The sequence below is a fragment of the Ammospiza nelsoni genome, chromosome 2 (genome assembly GCF_027579445.1).
Source record: "Ammospiza nelsoni isolate bAmmNel1 chromosome 2, bAmmNel1.pri, whole genome shotgun sequence".
Lineage (NCBI taxonomy): Eukaryota > Metazoa > Chordata > Aves > Passeriformes > Passerellidae > Ammospiza > Ammospiza nelsoni.
In genome coordinates this window covers 104,322,004-104,338,911 of record NC_080634.1, presented here as the reverse complement: position 1 = coordinate 104,338,911, position 16,908 = coordinate 104,322,004, and the positions used below count along the sequence as shown (strand labels likewise).

General features: G+C 38.4%; 1 protein-coding gene across 2 annotated transcripts in view; it reads left to right on the top strand.

Moving 5' to 3' along the window:
* SH3KBP1 (SH3 domain containing kinase binding protein 1) overlaps positions 1-16,908 on the top strand; it is a 214,584-nt gene that overhangs the window by 137,554 nt on the left and 60,122 nt on the right. For both annotated transcript variants that reach the window (XM_059466276.1, XM_059466277.1), the window contains one exon: positions 13,841-13,916. In XM_059466276.1, the coding sequence (XP_059322259.1) occupies positions 13,841-13,916 (76 nt within the window). The remainder of the gene's footprint in view (positions 1-13,840; positions 13,917-16,908) is intronic.

Genomic DNA, 16,908 nt, shown 5'->3' with positions numbered 1-16,908 from the left:
GACTCCAGGGCTCCTCTTGGACACCTCCAGCTGCTGAGAGGCAGCTTGGCTTCACAATGGGAGAGGAGGTATTTATTTTACAATTAGCTGGGGTTTTCTTTCTGTGGCTGTTTAAATATGTATCGTAAAATATGCTCTGCATAGCGCAGGTTTCATGTGCAGGGTTCTCTGGCTCTTCTGCACACTTCGGAGATGCTGGCTAGGTAAAATAAAAGAAGGAAAAAGAGTGCTGAGGATCCTGAAATCCATTCCTGCTGTGGAGGTCCATATTAGAATAGGGGGTTACTTTTGTGTGAAAACCATATTCTCTCCTGGCTCTATTTAGCTTGCATTTTTTCCTCTCTGCCTGTTTGGCCATTAAACTTGCACACATGTTTTCTATTTCTATATGATGTGGTTTCAATTTTCTTACTCTAAAGAATAATGCAAGTTTAGAGTTAAGCAAGACTAGTTTTAAAGTCTTTAGGATGTGTTGCTCTTTCAAATGTTTGCTTAGTAAGTGAGAATTCACCACCCCCCACCCTGTGTTTTTTCCTTCCTAAAGACACCAACAAAACTGTACTTCTTGTCAGAAAAAAGAGGAAGAGCTTCACTAATTCCTCTTCTGTGTGAGGTGCCATTTGTCCAAGTGAGGAAAATGGATATGAATGAGTGTTTTAGAAAATTATATTGTGGTAATAAAACCTACATGGAAATGATTCTTTTTTCTCTCCAAGAAAAAAAGGAACTAAAATCAACTGTTGCTTGTAAAATTTTATAGAAAGCTGAATGGAGAGATACCAAATAAACTGTTTGATTATTTGCAGATACTTTGGGAGCTCTTAGTATAAATTTCCCTCAACTTTGGCTTTTCACAGCAAAAGTCAGTAAGCTGTGTGCAGAAATAAAGGAACAAGTTTTTTGAGTTGCCTTTTCTCCTAAAATGTGCCATGTGTCTTTCTTGTTTTCTGCCTTAAATATAGAAAAGAGGAAGGAGGAAAGTAGTGTGAAAGGATCATAGATGAGCCAGGCACTTGGTAAGATAAAAAAATCTGTAGGCCAGTCTCTGAGAAGCCTTTTTAATGCTTTGTGTGTGTTTCTATAGGAGGTTCTTGGCATTCTGTGTTTCTAAAATAGTCCTTAAATACTGGAGATGTGAGCTCATATTATTACAGTTAGCTGGCTAAGGGCTTTATAAAAGCTTCCCAATAGAAGCCAAGGAGAGGGAGAGAGGGGAGGTCCTGCTGCAGCAGTGACCAGGGGCCAGGCTGGGGCTCCTGGTGGCTCCTGGCCATGCACTGGCCACACAACGAGCAGAGCCCTCCACCTGCACAGCTGATGCTTCCCTCTGCAGCAGCCTCTCTACCTAGAGCACGTGCTGGAAAGAAAAGCTGGAACACATGGTGAAGGTCATTTTCCATTTGTGTTTTGAGTCACTTGTCGCTCTGCAGTCTTCCCTGTAAGTGTTTAAAATAAAAATATCTCCCTATTCTTCCTCAGTAACTTTTGATTTAAGTGATGTAAGGTGAAGGGGAAAACCCCAAATCTAAAAAAAATTAAAATTAATCTGAGGAGAAAAGAAGAAGTATTATTCCAAAATGGAATAAATATTTGTTGTCAGCACTAAATCTGGGATAATCTGCATGACAATATGGGTTTGTTCTTTTGTTTATTATAATTGAATTTGAAAAATGTCATTGAACAGCTACTTGTCAGTTTGTTGACATCATAACTTTCACAAAGGAGCTAAGAAATATTGTTGCCACTTTGAAGAGGATGATATTAAAGAAGAGACATTCCCTGCTTACTGTTTTCATAGATTTTGTTATTCTTCTCAGAGATGGAAGTAGCTGCACTGCTTCCCTTACTGCTGGAAAAGGAAGTGGAGATTCATGTAGCAGTTGTAAGGTTCAATAATTGTTGTAAAAGAGGGAGGTTTTCTAACCATGTTTCTAGGCTGGATGGTGCAGTCTGGATCATGCAAGGTACCAGCGCTGTAATCTAGACAGGCATGGTTCTCTTGGGAGAGCAGGAAGGAATTTCATTCACTGACTGCAGACTGACTACAGTATTTTTCCTAGAAGAGATAGAAATTAATTGTGAATGGCAACCTGCAAATTGTAAAATTCATGACAAAGAGAGCAAGGGGACATAATTCCTTTACATTTATGTGAAGGAAAGTAAAAAAGGAGAATGAAAAATAAACCAGGGAAGAAAGAAGGCTTTCTGCTTAAAAAAAATAGTTTTGCTACAAAAGCACCTTCTAGCATTACAAATCTGCAGCTTGAGGAAAGCAGAAAATGAGCTTGTTCACCGTGCTCATTGTGATGTGCACGCTTCCAGAGCTTTGAGATCAGGCAGCTGGGAGCATGCTGTGTGGGCTTCATTCTGTGCTTGCCTTTTATTTCATTTACTTAAGTGGTTTTACTCATCAGTGGTTCTAATATGTCTCGCTCCAATTGTTTCAGCAGCATCTATCTAATCTAAACTCTTCTGTTCACTTTCTCACCATTAACCTTTTAGCAAGGCAGATTTTTAGTTCATTAATGGTTTGAAACTGACAGCCTGACAGCATCAAATGCCAGGAGTCCAAATTTTACAGAAATACTGACGATCTAATGTATGCAAGTTAAGGTATATAGGTTTCTCTCCTGTCCAACACATCAAGCATGTTGGAAGGAAAAAAGCCTCTTCAGTCCCCTCCCTGCCCACAATTTCATATTTTAAGAGCTTGTCAAAATATGAAGTTACAACAGTTTTAGAGACTAAACTTACCCGTTAGTAGAACAGATTTAACTGTGGACTACACTGCAAAAAGCAAAATTTGCACTCCAAGCTATCCGGAGTTTTACTGGGAGTGATGTTTCACTGTTCATGGTTTTGTTTCTACTCCCTTTTCCATCCAAGAGGTTAAACCAAAAACTTTGCATTGCATGGTTTACCTACCTATTTCTTTGAATGTTATTTCAGATAGCACAGATTTCTCTGGTGAGTTGCATAATGCTAATGAAGATATTCTTCATCTGTGGTTTGAAGACTGATGGCTTCCTAAATACCTGGTAGTTTTAGTGCTTGGATGAGACATTTGGTGCTGGCTCAGGTCATTTCTAAATGGAGCTCAACAGCTGGAAACAGGAACAGAATCAATTTTCCATTTAAGCAGCTCAGAAATTGCTGAAGAGATGTTTTGTCATTGCAAATGGGAAGTTAGGAGTCTGTGCAGCAGCCTCTCTAATTAGAAGTCTTCTCCACTATGAAGCTTTGAGACTCCTCTAAATGTAGAAATATAAATTACATGAATGTGGACGATACAGTTCGGCATAAACATCAATTTCATCACTGAGAGAACAGTTTGTATTCACACTCTGAAATATTTTGCATCTCAAGATGTCTTAAATCTCTAGTGGTTTCTCAGCAAAAGCTGGTAACAGTCAAAGCCCTTCCAGACAGCTTGACTGGAAATAAATCAGTTTATTCAGGAGGGTGGTAAGTTGTACAAGGTTTCGCTTACTAGGGTTGTGATGGACATAATCCACATTACAGGTCATAGCATGCTTGAGGTGGCTAAACAGGAAATGTAAATATACATTTCTGTACTGTGGATTTGTCTTTTTCATTGCAATAGCTGACTGTCAATCCAGTATTTGATTTTTATAATCTTTTAGATTCATAGTGAGTTTTCCATTTCTGTGGCAACTACGAAAGATGGCCCAGGAAAGTAGACTTACACACATAAAACATTTCTTAGTTTTAAAAATTTTCCATTGGAAATTTCTGTAGCGTCTTATCAGAGGACTGTATAATTTTGAAGGCTTTTCTAATTATTTCCTCCATATAATTTTGTTCTCCCTATGATTTTGCTTTCTTTTTAACTGAAGAACTTAGTGTGTTTGATAATATTTGGGTGGGAGATAGGAGTTAGAATAATCCTTTCAAGTTTCCCTTAAGTTTTCCCTCACTTTGGTTTTATATCACTTTGCTTTATTTGAATTTACTTTCTGAAGAGTCCTGTATTCAATATTCCATTTCCCTATGTTAAAGGATAATAATTCTTGGAAACTGGAGGATCTTGGGAAATCTGTAGTGCAGATCAGAACTGTGTCTGGAATCTCATTGTGCCTCCTCGAGAGGTCAATACTGCAGGCCTGGGGATGATGTTGGAAATGTTGCACAAAGAAATTCCTGTGGGGAGTCTTAACAGCCTCTAATAATTTTGAAATTTGTATTAATAACCATAAAGGATCTTTGTTCCTTGGCAAATCAAGTAGTCACATTTTCATTGCATGTGACATTTTAGCACCTGTAGCTCCTGTGAAAGAGTTCCAGTCTGCTGGAGCACACACTGTGGGAAGGAGTTACCTCCCTCTGTTTGTTTTGAATATGGCACCTGCTAATTTCATCTGATAGCCCTTAATTTTAATTACTGGAAGAGAAGAGTGAGTCCTTAATTTTTATTACTGCAAGAGTTAATGAGTGACTCCTCCCCGTCTACCTTCTCCCCTGATTTTTATAGACTTGTGTCACCTGTATCTTTTTTTCTCAGAATGAGAGATCTGTTCCATATGTTTGATCATTCTTGGGGACTTTCTGTCTTTTTCAGTCCCTTTGAGAACTCAGGGGGTTTGTGTGTGAGGGCAAAAGGAGCTGAGAACTGCACACAATGGCCAAGGTGTTGGATGAATTTATGCAGCATTTTTATAGCTTCTCATTGCTCTTTATTGCTTTCCAAAGTATTAACAAGTATGGGTTTCAAAGCCTGTCATTTCTCTATTAAAATAGCACTTTTCCTGCAAATGTGTCATTTTATTTCTACCTGAATTTAGTTTCTGTCTTTTCCCTTTGGTGGGTCATCTGGGAAGGTGTGGGAAACAAGAGCCTTGATCTAGATCCCTGAACAGCTCTACTGATCACCATGATGAAACTCTTTGTTTTCTGTCTTTTAATAAGTTACTTATCCAAGTTAATACCTTTTTTTAAAGGATGAACAGTAAACTCTTCCTATTCTCAATTTTAGTTTTGAATGTGCAGTGAGGTTACAGTTTGAATCTTCTTCAGGAGCCAGAACCAGGAACTTTTAAAATTTGTGTATTTTAATGAACATTGCTGTGAATTGGACAACACTATATGCTGCAACATCATTGTCTTATTATTTAGTTATTAGGTAGCTGGATTTATAGCTTTATTGCTAATCTGTAGATATATAGATCCAGATAGATAAGGACAGATCCTTAGAAAGATTACCTGGCTGTTGTCCTGGCAGGTAACATGCATGGATCACACAACAGATATTTAAAAATAGCAACTATCATGGGATTCTGGTGATTGAATTTAGGTGTCTGTGGTGTTGCTTTTGACAACCAGCAGTCTTTCTTCATAGTCTGAAGACTAAAAAGCATTATTAGGACAGGAGATTTCTTTATCCCAAAGATGAATTACATGCTAAAGGGACTGTTTTACCTCCAGTGACAAAAGGGAAGCCTGCAGGGTCTGGCATTTGGCTCACAGCTGATGCTTGAATGAAGTTAAGTCAATCTTGAATAACTACATCAGAACACTAAATCTTGACAAAACCAGCTGAATGTCATTGTACTAAGAAGTATAACCAGATTACATGTAAACTGTGAGGCTCATGTAGTCACAACAGGGCAAAGGGTAGTATGAAACCCTAAATTTTAAGATTACTTAGTTTTTCAGTGGTTAAGTAAGAAATCATGCTAAATAATCACTAAAATAATAAGCAATTGTGAGTAGCATATTCAGTAGGTAAAATTTGATTCATACAAGATAAAAGCAATAAAGCAAGTTTAATTGCAGGACGTCATGCCTTCTCCTAAAGAAAATACACACCTGGAAAATCTATCAAAGAACTTAGTCTCATCTTTAGTTTTGGAGTAACAGACTCTGAGCCAATAGGGAGTGTCAGCATATACTGATTAAATGATCCTGCCCTTCCTTTCTCCTTCCCTTTTCTTCTGTATGTAATCCTTCACAGTGCTATGCCAAAAGTAGTACAGGCTTGTCATTTTCCCTTTATTCTGCCACAAACATATAAATAATTCCTTCTCTGTCCAGCAGGTGATTTTCAAGGACTTCCCTTCATGTGATTTTCAAATACTTTTTGATGTAGTTAAGTAAAACACCAGTAACTTCTTTTACTAAATATTTCAGAAGTTACAGTTATTTTGAAAACTAGACTGCCTTTTAATCAAAATAAAATACAACTATTCCTTAAGCATTCAAAAATTTATACTTAGGCTTGATGTAGTTTAAGCATTTTAACCAACGAGTAAAACTTGTTTTGCTTCTTGTCAACTGTAAGAAAGAATCATATAAGAAGAATAAACATCAGTGATGAATCAGAAAAAAAAAAAACAGAAAAATCATGTTTTTTTCTAAAATTTCCCTTGTCTGGGGACCTCAGTTCTGTTTCCTTTGCTTTGTTTACTTGCTTGCTTGTCTGCTTGGATTCCAGGGCTGTGACAGTGGATGACAGATGCAGTAATTGTAAGATGCTCTGACAATCAGTGCTGTATTTCTAGGGCACCAAGTGAGCTAAGGATGGTGTAATGTAATCACAACCTGTTCACCATTCTCTGTGATGGGTATTGTAGCAGGATTTAGACAGACATGCTATTTTTATACACACCTTGTCTTTTCTTTCTTTTTCTTTCTTTGTAGTCAAGAAGTAACACCTGAATTGAACACTAGAAAGCCCTTTTCCCCCAAATACCTTTAGTTTTTCTGCATATGCATGCCAATTCTAAAAGCCTTTAATATTCAAGCAGCATATTCTTGTTGACTACTTGAATATTGCTTTCCTCTAAAGCACTGATGGTGTTGTGGCCAGTTCCCAGTGGACTGATGTACATGAGCATTTATGGGGCCTCCACTCCTTCACTCTTGACTTGGTTGCTTTGTCCAAACTTGTTAATTGTGGTAAGAGTCATGCTGATGGCTGAAATTGTGTTCATTTCCAAAGAGCTCCAGTGGGATGAAGGCTTTGGTCTTTTGCTTTGAAACAACAGGATGCTTATTTGGAGGATCATCTTTTATTTAGAGATTGTTGATTTTGTCTAGACAGAGAGAATTAAGATGCTGGAAGTTCATATGCCTTTCACAGCATCTAAATACAGGGGCTTTCAATCTTACTGCAGAAGGGTAAAGCCTTTCACAGGTAAAATCTTTTTCAAAATTAGAAAAAGGACTTATTTCTTTACAAAGATATGATGTAAATCAGAAGACCTCTGTTCATTCAAGTCCAAGTGTCATCTAAAATAGATATCAGTTGGAAAAAACTGCCTTTTAATCTGCTGGAATATGGACAAAGTGTGAAAATGTGCCTTTGTTGGATGGAAGAAAGTATAGTTTGTCTATGTGAAAAGAAATTGTAATATGAAGCTTAAAATACTTTAATTGCTTTGTTGTCTGCATTCTGTGTAGTATTTACCAAACATCCCACTAAAAAGTCCTCTGAGTTGTGCTACATCTGATGCTTAGATGGTGGTGGTTAGGGGGACCGTTCTTTAGGGAAGCATCATCTGGTATTTAGAGCTGAGTGATGTTCATGTTTCAACTTCTGTATGATTTAAAGGCAAGAGCTACTAAAGAGGAGTTTGAACCCTGGGTTTGAGGCAGAGTTGGTTTATTTTTAAGCTCAAGCTGGGTGCCTCTGGAGAGGGACCCTGAACAAAGAAATCCCTGGGCCTTTACACCCTCCCAGTTTGTGCGCAAGATGTTCACGTGCCCCGCCTGCCCCTCTTGGTCCAAGGGTGAATCATTGTCTGGGGTCTTGCAATATCTCACTGGATTCTTTCTCCTTGTCTACCTGGGCAGGCCATTAACTGCTCTTATCTCCCAGCCTCAGGCTCTCAGGGACTGGGCACCCTTATCTGAAGGTTCCCAGTCTTTGTTTCCTCCCCTGCTGAGCCAAGGGGAGTTCACCTGCACCAGGCTGTGAGCTGGCAGTAGAAACGTGTGCAGTTTTGGCAACTGAGTCTCCCCACATTGACTGGGAGTGCATTGGGCAGATGTACCTAACTGGCTGGTGTCAAAAAACGCAAATAATTGTACATGCACATGGATAGTCTTTCTAGCAAAGCAAAGCTGTGAAGAAAGTAGTTACAGAGCAAGAAGCTACTGTAGAAGACTGAAGCAATCAAATGTTTAGACAGGTGTTTGGTTCCCTTTTCTTCAAGAACTTTTGTTTTCTTTATAAATGTTTCTTAAAATTCCCATTACCCTCTTTGAAGTCCCATGTGGTGACCCTTCAGAAAAGTGTTAACTCTGTCCTTTTGGGAAACCTCAGGATAGCAATATTTGATCATGCTGTCACAGAAAGGGCTTTAGGTGGAGCTGAATGTTGGTAGCAAGGGAAAAAATGAAATCTTGGACATTTATTTTGTTTCTGACAGAGTGAGAGCATTTTGACATCTGAAAGTCTTTGGGGTTTTTATATTTTTTCTCTTTTTCAGATTTTAAGGCAGAACAGATAGGATGGATAGAGCACTAGATGACACTCCTTAAGCATATTAGAAAAAAAAGAATTAATATGGCTTTTCCTTTACGACACCAGCATTATACATAGTCAATGAGAAGATGATTTATGCTCCTGTTAATTCAGAGCTAGAAGACTCTAATAACCATTTCTGCTTCTTTGTGAACAAATGTTCTCAGTTAAAAAATGGAGTGTAAAACACATTGAAGGCTACAGCTTTTATACTCTCATGAATAGTGGCCGTGGATTTGCATATAAACCTATATATTAGAAAATTCACATGCATATAAGCCACATCTAAATATACTTAGGTGAATGTTAGGAGGAAGTATTGTGGTCAGAGAAACATGACACTTTTTTCCTCTGACCCGGTCATTGAGGTTTTCTGAAAATCTAAAAGTTCAAAAGATACATAACTGCCTTTTCCTCCCTTGTGCAAAGCACCAGTGCACATTGTTGTATTCACTATTCAAACTGACAAACTATGTTAAGCTTCATATTTCTAGCTCATACTGCCCCTTTTTATGAATTCTTTAATGTCTGATGTATTCTTTAACAGTATCTTCATAGAGTTGTATTCCAAGCAGCAGTTTCCAAATAATTTTATTTAGGATAAAGACCTCAATACACTTTTCAAAATAAATAATGATACTGAGTAAATTCTTTTTTCCTTATTCCTGAGTAAATAAGCTATTGCTTCAAGAAGCCTGTATTGTTAAAGAAGCCTCAAAGGATAAGGATGCTACTTTGGTGCAAAGTGAAACAGAACCTTCTGCATTGACCTACCTGTGCACATATGACAATTCAATTCGAATTTTCAGATGAAATATTCTAGATACACTAGATCTGAATAATGAAAGTAAATATACAAATCAGTTTTCGGCCACAATAGAAAACCCTGAAATATAATGTTAAAATATCCTGAAGGAAGTAACTTGGTCACAGGTCTACTTTTCTCTTTCTGGTCAGAGCTCAATGGTTGTAGGAACAACCACAGTATCTTCAGGTGAGAAAAACTCAATTTGTTTATTGTCCACTTCGTGTTCTGTTTCTTTTGTGTTGTTCTCTGCTGTTACAGGGACTGCAGTTGACACAAAATATATAAATGAAAGAAACTGAGACTGTTCAGATTGTACCATGACCTCATTTACCTGACTTTGTGGCCACCTAAGCAATTTTTGCAATCCCTGTTAATTCAGTATCAGAGGAAAGTGGTCTGCAGTGATGCAGATTTGCAGTGTGCCAAAATGCTATCAGGGCCCACAGAACTGGTTATTTGGTGCTGGGCTGTCCTTCCATTGGTTTCACTGACCAAGCATTAGCACTGCCAGCTTGCTGCTAAATCTGTCTCACCCCTCTGAATATCTGTACACCAAATCATGGTGATTTTTCATGCTTTTATCAGCTGTTGCTGCAGCAAGAGGGCACTTCATCCCTTTTCATCTTTAGGATTCTCTTGTCAGGAGATAAATGAAATTTGTGTCTGACAGCTAAATAATCTAATGCAGAAATAGTGGGATTAAGATTCTGCCTCTTTTGTTGATACTATTCTGTTGTGTTAGGTGTCAACCTAGGCTTGGGGTCAGAAAACACAAACTGTTTCCACCATGTTTTTCTTGTGTGACAGGACTGAGCAAGTCAGAGTGATATCTACAGAGAAATGCAAGTGGAGCAAGGCTCACTGCCACCACCTAGAAAAGGGATTTATGATAATCAGCATGCTGGAGGGGGACAGATGGAAACCGAAACTTTAGGAGTGTCTTTAGGAGTGTCTTTAGGAGTGTCTCTGTACCACTGGGCTAGAGATACAAGGGCATGGAATGATATGCTGCCTTTCTTGCTGGTGATGAAACCTTTCTGCAGCCAAGAATCCAAGATAGTTTAAGAGAGAAAATGCAGAACTTCACTTGTCTTTGTAGCCTGGTTTTTAGGACACTACTGGGAGATACCATTATGGGCATTCTGGTTCATGCTGCATTTGACTTTTAATTGCAACCATTATTGACAACATGACAGATTTAGGTAAATGAAGTGAGACAGTTTATGCTGGGAGAGGTTAGGGATTGCTGACAGGGTTGAGGATCCTGGTATTGCATTTGGAATGTCTAAATTCCCAAAATGTCCTTCAAGTTCTAAGTCTTTTGTGCCTGTGTCCCAAAGGGCTAAGATGTAGTTGCTTCTTAGGAATCCTGAGCCCAAAAGGTAAGAATTAATCAGGCAAAAGACTACCAGCAAAGCTGGAGCTGTCTATCAGTACTTTGTAGCACAGATCAATGTGTCTAGAAGGGCTTGGCCCACCTTCTTATGTGAAGGAAAAACAGAGGAAGAGAAAGAATTATATTGAAATCTTCAGTTCAACATATTGGGTGTTCTTTGCTGAAGAAGACAACAAAATATCCTGTAGTAACTGTTTTTGAGAAGAGGAGTCTATGTCATGCAGATGTGTATTGGATCAGCAAGAATTCAAGTTGGGCTTGCTTTGTTCTCCCCACCACTAAAAATTTGGTAGATATTTGACCTGTATGGGAGTATGAGTGACACAGAAGAGTTGGAGAAAGGGCAGGAAAGTTTCTGGCTTATATGGGAGATGTCACCGTCTCCCATTTTTGTTTTCTTGTCAGAAAAATTGGTGGGTCTGCTAATAATGTTTGGTCTGGGTCTCCAAGTCTTAGCTATCCTGGAGTTTTTAGCCTGTTATAGCAAAACCATCAGATTTACCAGATCAAAGAGGATTCAGCATCTCTTAGAGTGAGGAGAGTTTATCTTGGGTATTTCCTAATGAACAAAAAAGTACTATATTAAGTTTCATGTAGATGTTTTCAGAAAGTGGTGACACATTTTCCATGCAAATGTAGACCACTTGGAAACATAAATAATAATTTTTAAATCCCACCTCCTTTAGAACCTCATAACAGGACAATTGAACTTGGCAGTTCATGTCCACCTGAAACCAGATTTACGTGACTTATAATTTTTTATTCCTTTTTCCTGTCAGTGATGCTTTTTTCACCCCTAGAAATCACAGAGTGTAGTCCCCTCACAATTAGAGAGTAGCAGTTCCACTTGTCTTCTGCTTTCCCTGTCCTGCAACAAATTCAGGTATCCCTTCTCACTGGAGTGGGTCCTATGCAACCCTCATAAAAATTATTTTAATTCTTCCTCCTAGCTCCTAATAAAAGAGCAGCCTTGTTTGGATAGTATTCCCTTTTCTGTTCACAAATTGGTTCCCAATGCTGATTTATCACCTGCACAGCCATTTGTTCTGAATGAACAGATGAAATAATGTTTTCAAGCATTGCTGTTGCATCTCCTTGTATATATTAGGAAATTACTTTGCATAATGGATTTTCCAGTAGGATACACAAATATCTTCCTTTTTACTCGTTATTCTTTTGTTGTGATCTGTAGCTTGTTATATTTTAGCCTGTTGTGGGTTTATATGGTGTTTGGTTTCATGGCATAAAATTGATGATTCGTGTATGGTAAAGCAATTACTAAAATATTTCCTTTAATTAACTCCTCTTGCATAATAATTTCATCTTTAAAATAACAAAACCTCCCCTAATTTAAAGAGTTTTCATATTCTTTTAGTGAGCATGTCTATATTGCAGTGCAGTTTAGAGTATCTACTTTCATCATTTTCCTAAACAATTTCATGAAGCAGAAATGTGAATAAAGGTTTGAGGATGACTGAGCATGTACTGTGATGTGCAGCTATCTTGATCTGCCCTGTTTGCCTCTGAACCAGGAGCTGCCTTCCCAGTCTTGCTTTCATCTTGGAGGCATTCTGTACTTCTGTCTGTGTAAATGCCAATGCCTGGTAGCTTCAAGTTCTTCATTGTATCTCTTTTAGTACAATTTTCACTGCTTTGTAGATAGATCTCAGATTTATAATCATCCTTCTTGACTTTAAACTTCTCCAGCACAACCAGGTCATGAACTTTTCTGTTTCGCTCTCTCTCAATTTGCAGATATCTGTTATCTCCTATTTTTCTTATTTCCAGCTAATGCCTCTTAGCTTTCATTCCCACCTCAGAAAATAGTTTGGGAGGTTCTCTAGTGTTGTGTTGTTTATTTCTCTTCCTTAGCAGTTCACAAACTCTGGATTCTGAGCAGAGTTATAAGCTCATTAGAAGGGCAGGTGTTTCTTCTTCCCACCTGCAAGTTAAATTTCAATGGAATGCCTTTGGTTATTGCAATTCATAGTCTGCATTGCTGCCAGCATGGATTTGATGATGTCTTGTGCACAACTCTCAGAACTATCTTTCCTCCTTAAGTGCTCTTTTTACCAGCCTGAAATCCCTGTGTGTATCTGAGTCCTTTCCATAGATATATTATCACACGTTATTGCATATTATTAACATGGAGCTCTCAGTATTCTTTATACACCTTGGAATATTCAGCTACTCAAAGAGCCCTACTCCTGTTGCTTCTTACATTGACCAGGGTTTTCTTATGGACCTTGTGGTACTCAGCACTGGCAGGGCTGGATCTCAGCGCTCTGCTCTCTAAGCTGTCATTCGGGAGGTCATGAGAGCCTGGAGGAGATTTGTGGTGCTTGTGCAGACCTTGCAGGGAATGGCAGCTAGGGCTTTTCTGAAACAATTATGCCAACAATTATGCTTATTTTCTTATCTACACATTGCTAGGATTTTAAAGATAGAAAACTTTTATCATAGGGAGACAAGCTGAGAAAGAGAGGGGATAGTGTGCATATAATAGGAGAAGATACATAAAGATGAATATCACTGATTTTCTTCTATTTTATTTTGGTGGGAGCAGATGGTATTTATTTAATATTACCTCAACTTACCTGTCTGAGGCAGATTATTGCTTATTATAGTAGTTCACTGTAAATTAGTTACTTTTGCTAAAAAGATATAAAAAAAATAAAATAAGAAAGAGATGTTGATATAAAAATCACACTCAATCTAGAATGACTGAAATGAATGTTCCTTGTATGAACAGAAGTCAAGTGAGTTCCTCTCTGCTGCTTCTTTCAGCTTTACTTCTGGTACTGAATAACATCTTTCCCTAAGTCATTTCATCAATTGTTTAATATTCAATCTACCAGTGAAACTTCTGTGAGTCTTCCCTGAAACTCAGGGAAGTGTTAAGGGGTTATCATTTAAAAATGTTAGAAACATTAGTAGCGGGAAATTAAAGGATCACATTTTTACTAATTCTTTATAATTTTGAAAAAAAGTTAATCCCCAGTAACAAGCATAAGTATAGTTTATAATTTGCCTCTTTTTCCTTACTGTCCCTTTTCTACTCCTATATTTTGTATTTCCATTACTATTTTTATGTTGTCCAACTTTTAACTGAACCTGCAAATTTTAAAGAAGAATAATTATTTTTTTTCAGAGTGTTGGGAAGAAATTACCTCCAGCCACAGCAACTCAGGAGCCAACAAAAATAGAAGTGGACAGCAGAACAAAAAGTAGGTTTCATAGGTTTTTCTTTTTTGCACTTTGTGCTCTTAAAATCAAGCTGAATGCTTTTCTTTGGTTTTGGTTAAAAGAGTGTCCTATATGTAAAAAAGCCAGGATGCAGATAGATATATTTAGGATAAACTTTGAGTAGGTGGTACCTAGACAAAATGCTTTGTTTCACAGAATCCTCTGAATTGTTTTTGCTCTTGTGACCCTACCTCAGATTTTCTGCTACTAAAAATCAAGTTAAATTATGTGATAAACTTTCAGCCTTGAGGATACTTTGGAATTAATCAGAGTTGAATAAGATCCAAATTCAGGTTGTAACTTGTAGGTAGGTCATAGAAAAAATTCTCTCATTGCGAATGCCTTTGCCTTTTTCCTTTTTTTAAAAAAAATATTGTAATTATTTTATTTTTATTTCTTTATGTATCAGAAATAACACTGTATGCATGGAATGGTTTGTATGGGAAATCAAAGAGAAGGCTTCAGGGAGACCTTCCAGCAGCTTTCCAGTACCTCAAGGGGACCTACAAGAGAGCTGGAGAGTGAATTTTTATAGGGGAATGTAGTGACAGGACGAGGACAAAATGGCTTTAAACTGAGAGAGGGCAGGTTTAGATCAGGTGTTAGAAATTTCTTGCTGTGAGCATAGTCAGGCACAGAGCAGGCTGCCCAGAGAAGGATGGCTGCCCCATCCCTGGCAGTGCTCAGGGCCGGGCTGGATGGGGCTCTGAGCCACCTGGTATAGTGAAAGGTGTCCTTGCCCATGGCAGGGGCATTGGGACTAGGTGATCCTAAAGTTTCTTTCTAATCCAAACTATTCTCTGATTCTCTGACCTTCAGTCCTTTTTGCATCATTTCAGTGCTTAGCACTGATGAAATAATGATTAAATCTTTCAGGTATGTCTCTATGCTGTTCTAGGGAGGCATATGTAACCAGCTTACCAAATAACATAAATATATATTTCCCTTCTTTTGATTTTATTTATGTAGAGTTGCAAATAAATGTTACAGATTCTGGTGGAAAAGAGTAAGAGGGAAGAGACATACCTTAGAAAAGAGGCTGAATATAACAGAGTTGACTTTCTTTAAATATTGCCCAGTCCTTCTTCCCTGATGTGTTAATCTTTTTTGGATAGTTGTCAGATAACATTTTGTCTCAGAACTGAAACCAATACAGACATATGTAGGAAAGCATCTGGATCAGCAGGGCAGGGTCTGTCTGAGGGAAGTGTGTGGTTGCAAACTGGTTTGTTCAGGTTTTCAGCTCAGAGTTGGAAAAGCAGCTTAAAAGAGCTTTTAGTGAGTTACTGTCCATTAGCCCCACCACAATCACTGACTTGCTACATCCTCTCATCTTGTGCCCCCATGCCAGCAGGCTCTAATGGGAAATACTGCATGATTTCAATTGCCCTGAGGAAGTGGAAACTTGAAATACTGAAAAATGTGTGAACTGCTAATGCAGAAGAGGGCTCCTGAAGGTGTTTTGGAATTGCCTTTGCCAGCCTGCAGGCTGAGCAGCTCAAGCTGACCTGAGTGCAGGTCCAGGGGCTTTCCCACCTGCAGCATTGACCCTTGTGTGGAAGCCAGGCTGCTTCTTCCACATCACCTTATACTTCTGACAGCTGAAGCTGCTCACTAAATCCCATCCCAGGGTATGGGAGGTTCATATTTTATAAATTGAGTGTGGAAACCTTCTGACCAATGGTTAGAAAATTGTGTCTTCTACCATGATGCACTGAGCTCTGGCTGAATGTATGGGAGACACTTTTCACTTTTCAGAGACACTTTTCCATCAACACTTTTGGGCTCTGGATGGTCCTCCTTTCACCTCTTTTTATTTCCCATGGACATATCTTTTTGGCCAGAAAGATCCTTCTATTGATGTCTTCATTCAACATCCACTTTGTCAGAGTTGGTGAGAAAAGTGGACTACTTATTTGCACAGTATCTTGTTGCATTTTAATGAAACTGCATTATTTATTGTTTTATCTTTTCTGGAGTCTCTGGGGCCTCAGTAGAATTCTTGGCATCTCTGTTAATGCTTGGGAAAGAGAAGCACATCTATAGGAAGGTCTGATGTAATGTAATTATATATAATTTTCTTAGCCTCAAATGACATCATTGAAGACACATTTCATTCAGCTGAAGTTGTCCTTCACTTAAATTGAAAAACCTTTCAGTGCAAATGAAACCTGCTTCAGTCTGGTTTGGTGTTTAATATAGGCAGAGGAATAATTTCTCCATAATAAAATTAATGTCTGATAATCAGAAATTAGGAGTATAATCAGACCTTGGCACAGGACTGTAATCTGTATAGTATCTGTCTTTTCTCAAAAATTCAATTTTTACTTTTTACCACAAACAAGCTTGAAAAGGCATTCAGCAGAAGGAAGTTTGCAGTCTCAGAAAACTGGTGAATGTTCCCATTGCTGTGCTCAGCACAAAAATATCATTCCACCCTGGACCTCAAGTACTTTCACTTCTGCCTGGGATGGTCGTGTCCCAGTCCTTGCTGGAGTCTTTACCTGCTGAGCAGAACAGATACTGTGCCATTCTCCAAGGAAGCAGCAGGAAACAGAAGATCCACAGACTAAGTTCAGAACACAGAGGGAGCTTTTAGATACATGGTTTAGATTCCTTTGGGATTACTCTTGGAGATGAATGTTGCAAGCAAGACAGAGGTTATGTTGGGTGAGGAAGAATCCAGTTTTTAATTTTCCTCATTTATTTCCATGACTGATGATGTTATACCTTAGTGCCAACTGGATTAAAAAAATGCAGTTGCATTGAGAAAAGAGAGAGGAAGCAGGCACCAGCAGCATTTTCCCTCTGCCCATGGGGCTTCATCAAGGAGTGATGATTGCTGACTTTTCTCACACTTGGATTCCAGTCTGCTTTTTTCTGTAACTTTTCTGATGTGATGGGGCAGTGATCAGCAGTGAGGCGCTTAATGTGCCAACTGCTCCTGGAACGTGCAAGGTGAGCTAAGCTCTG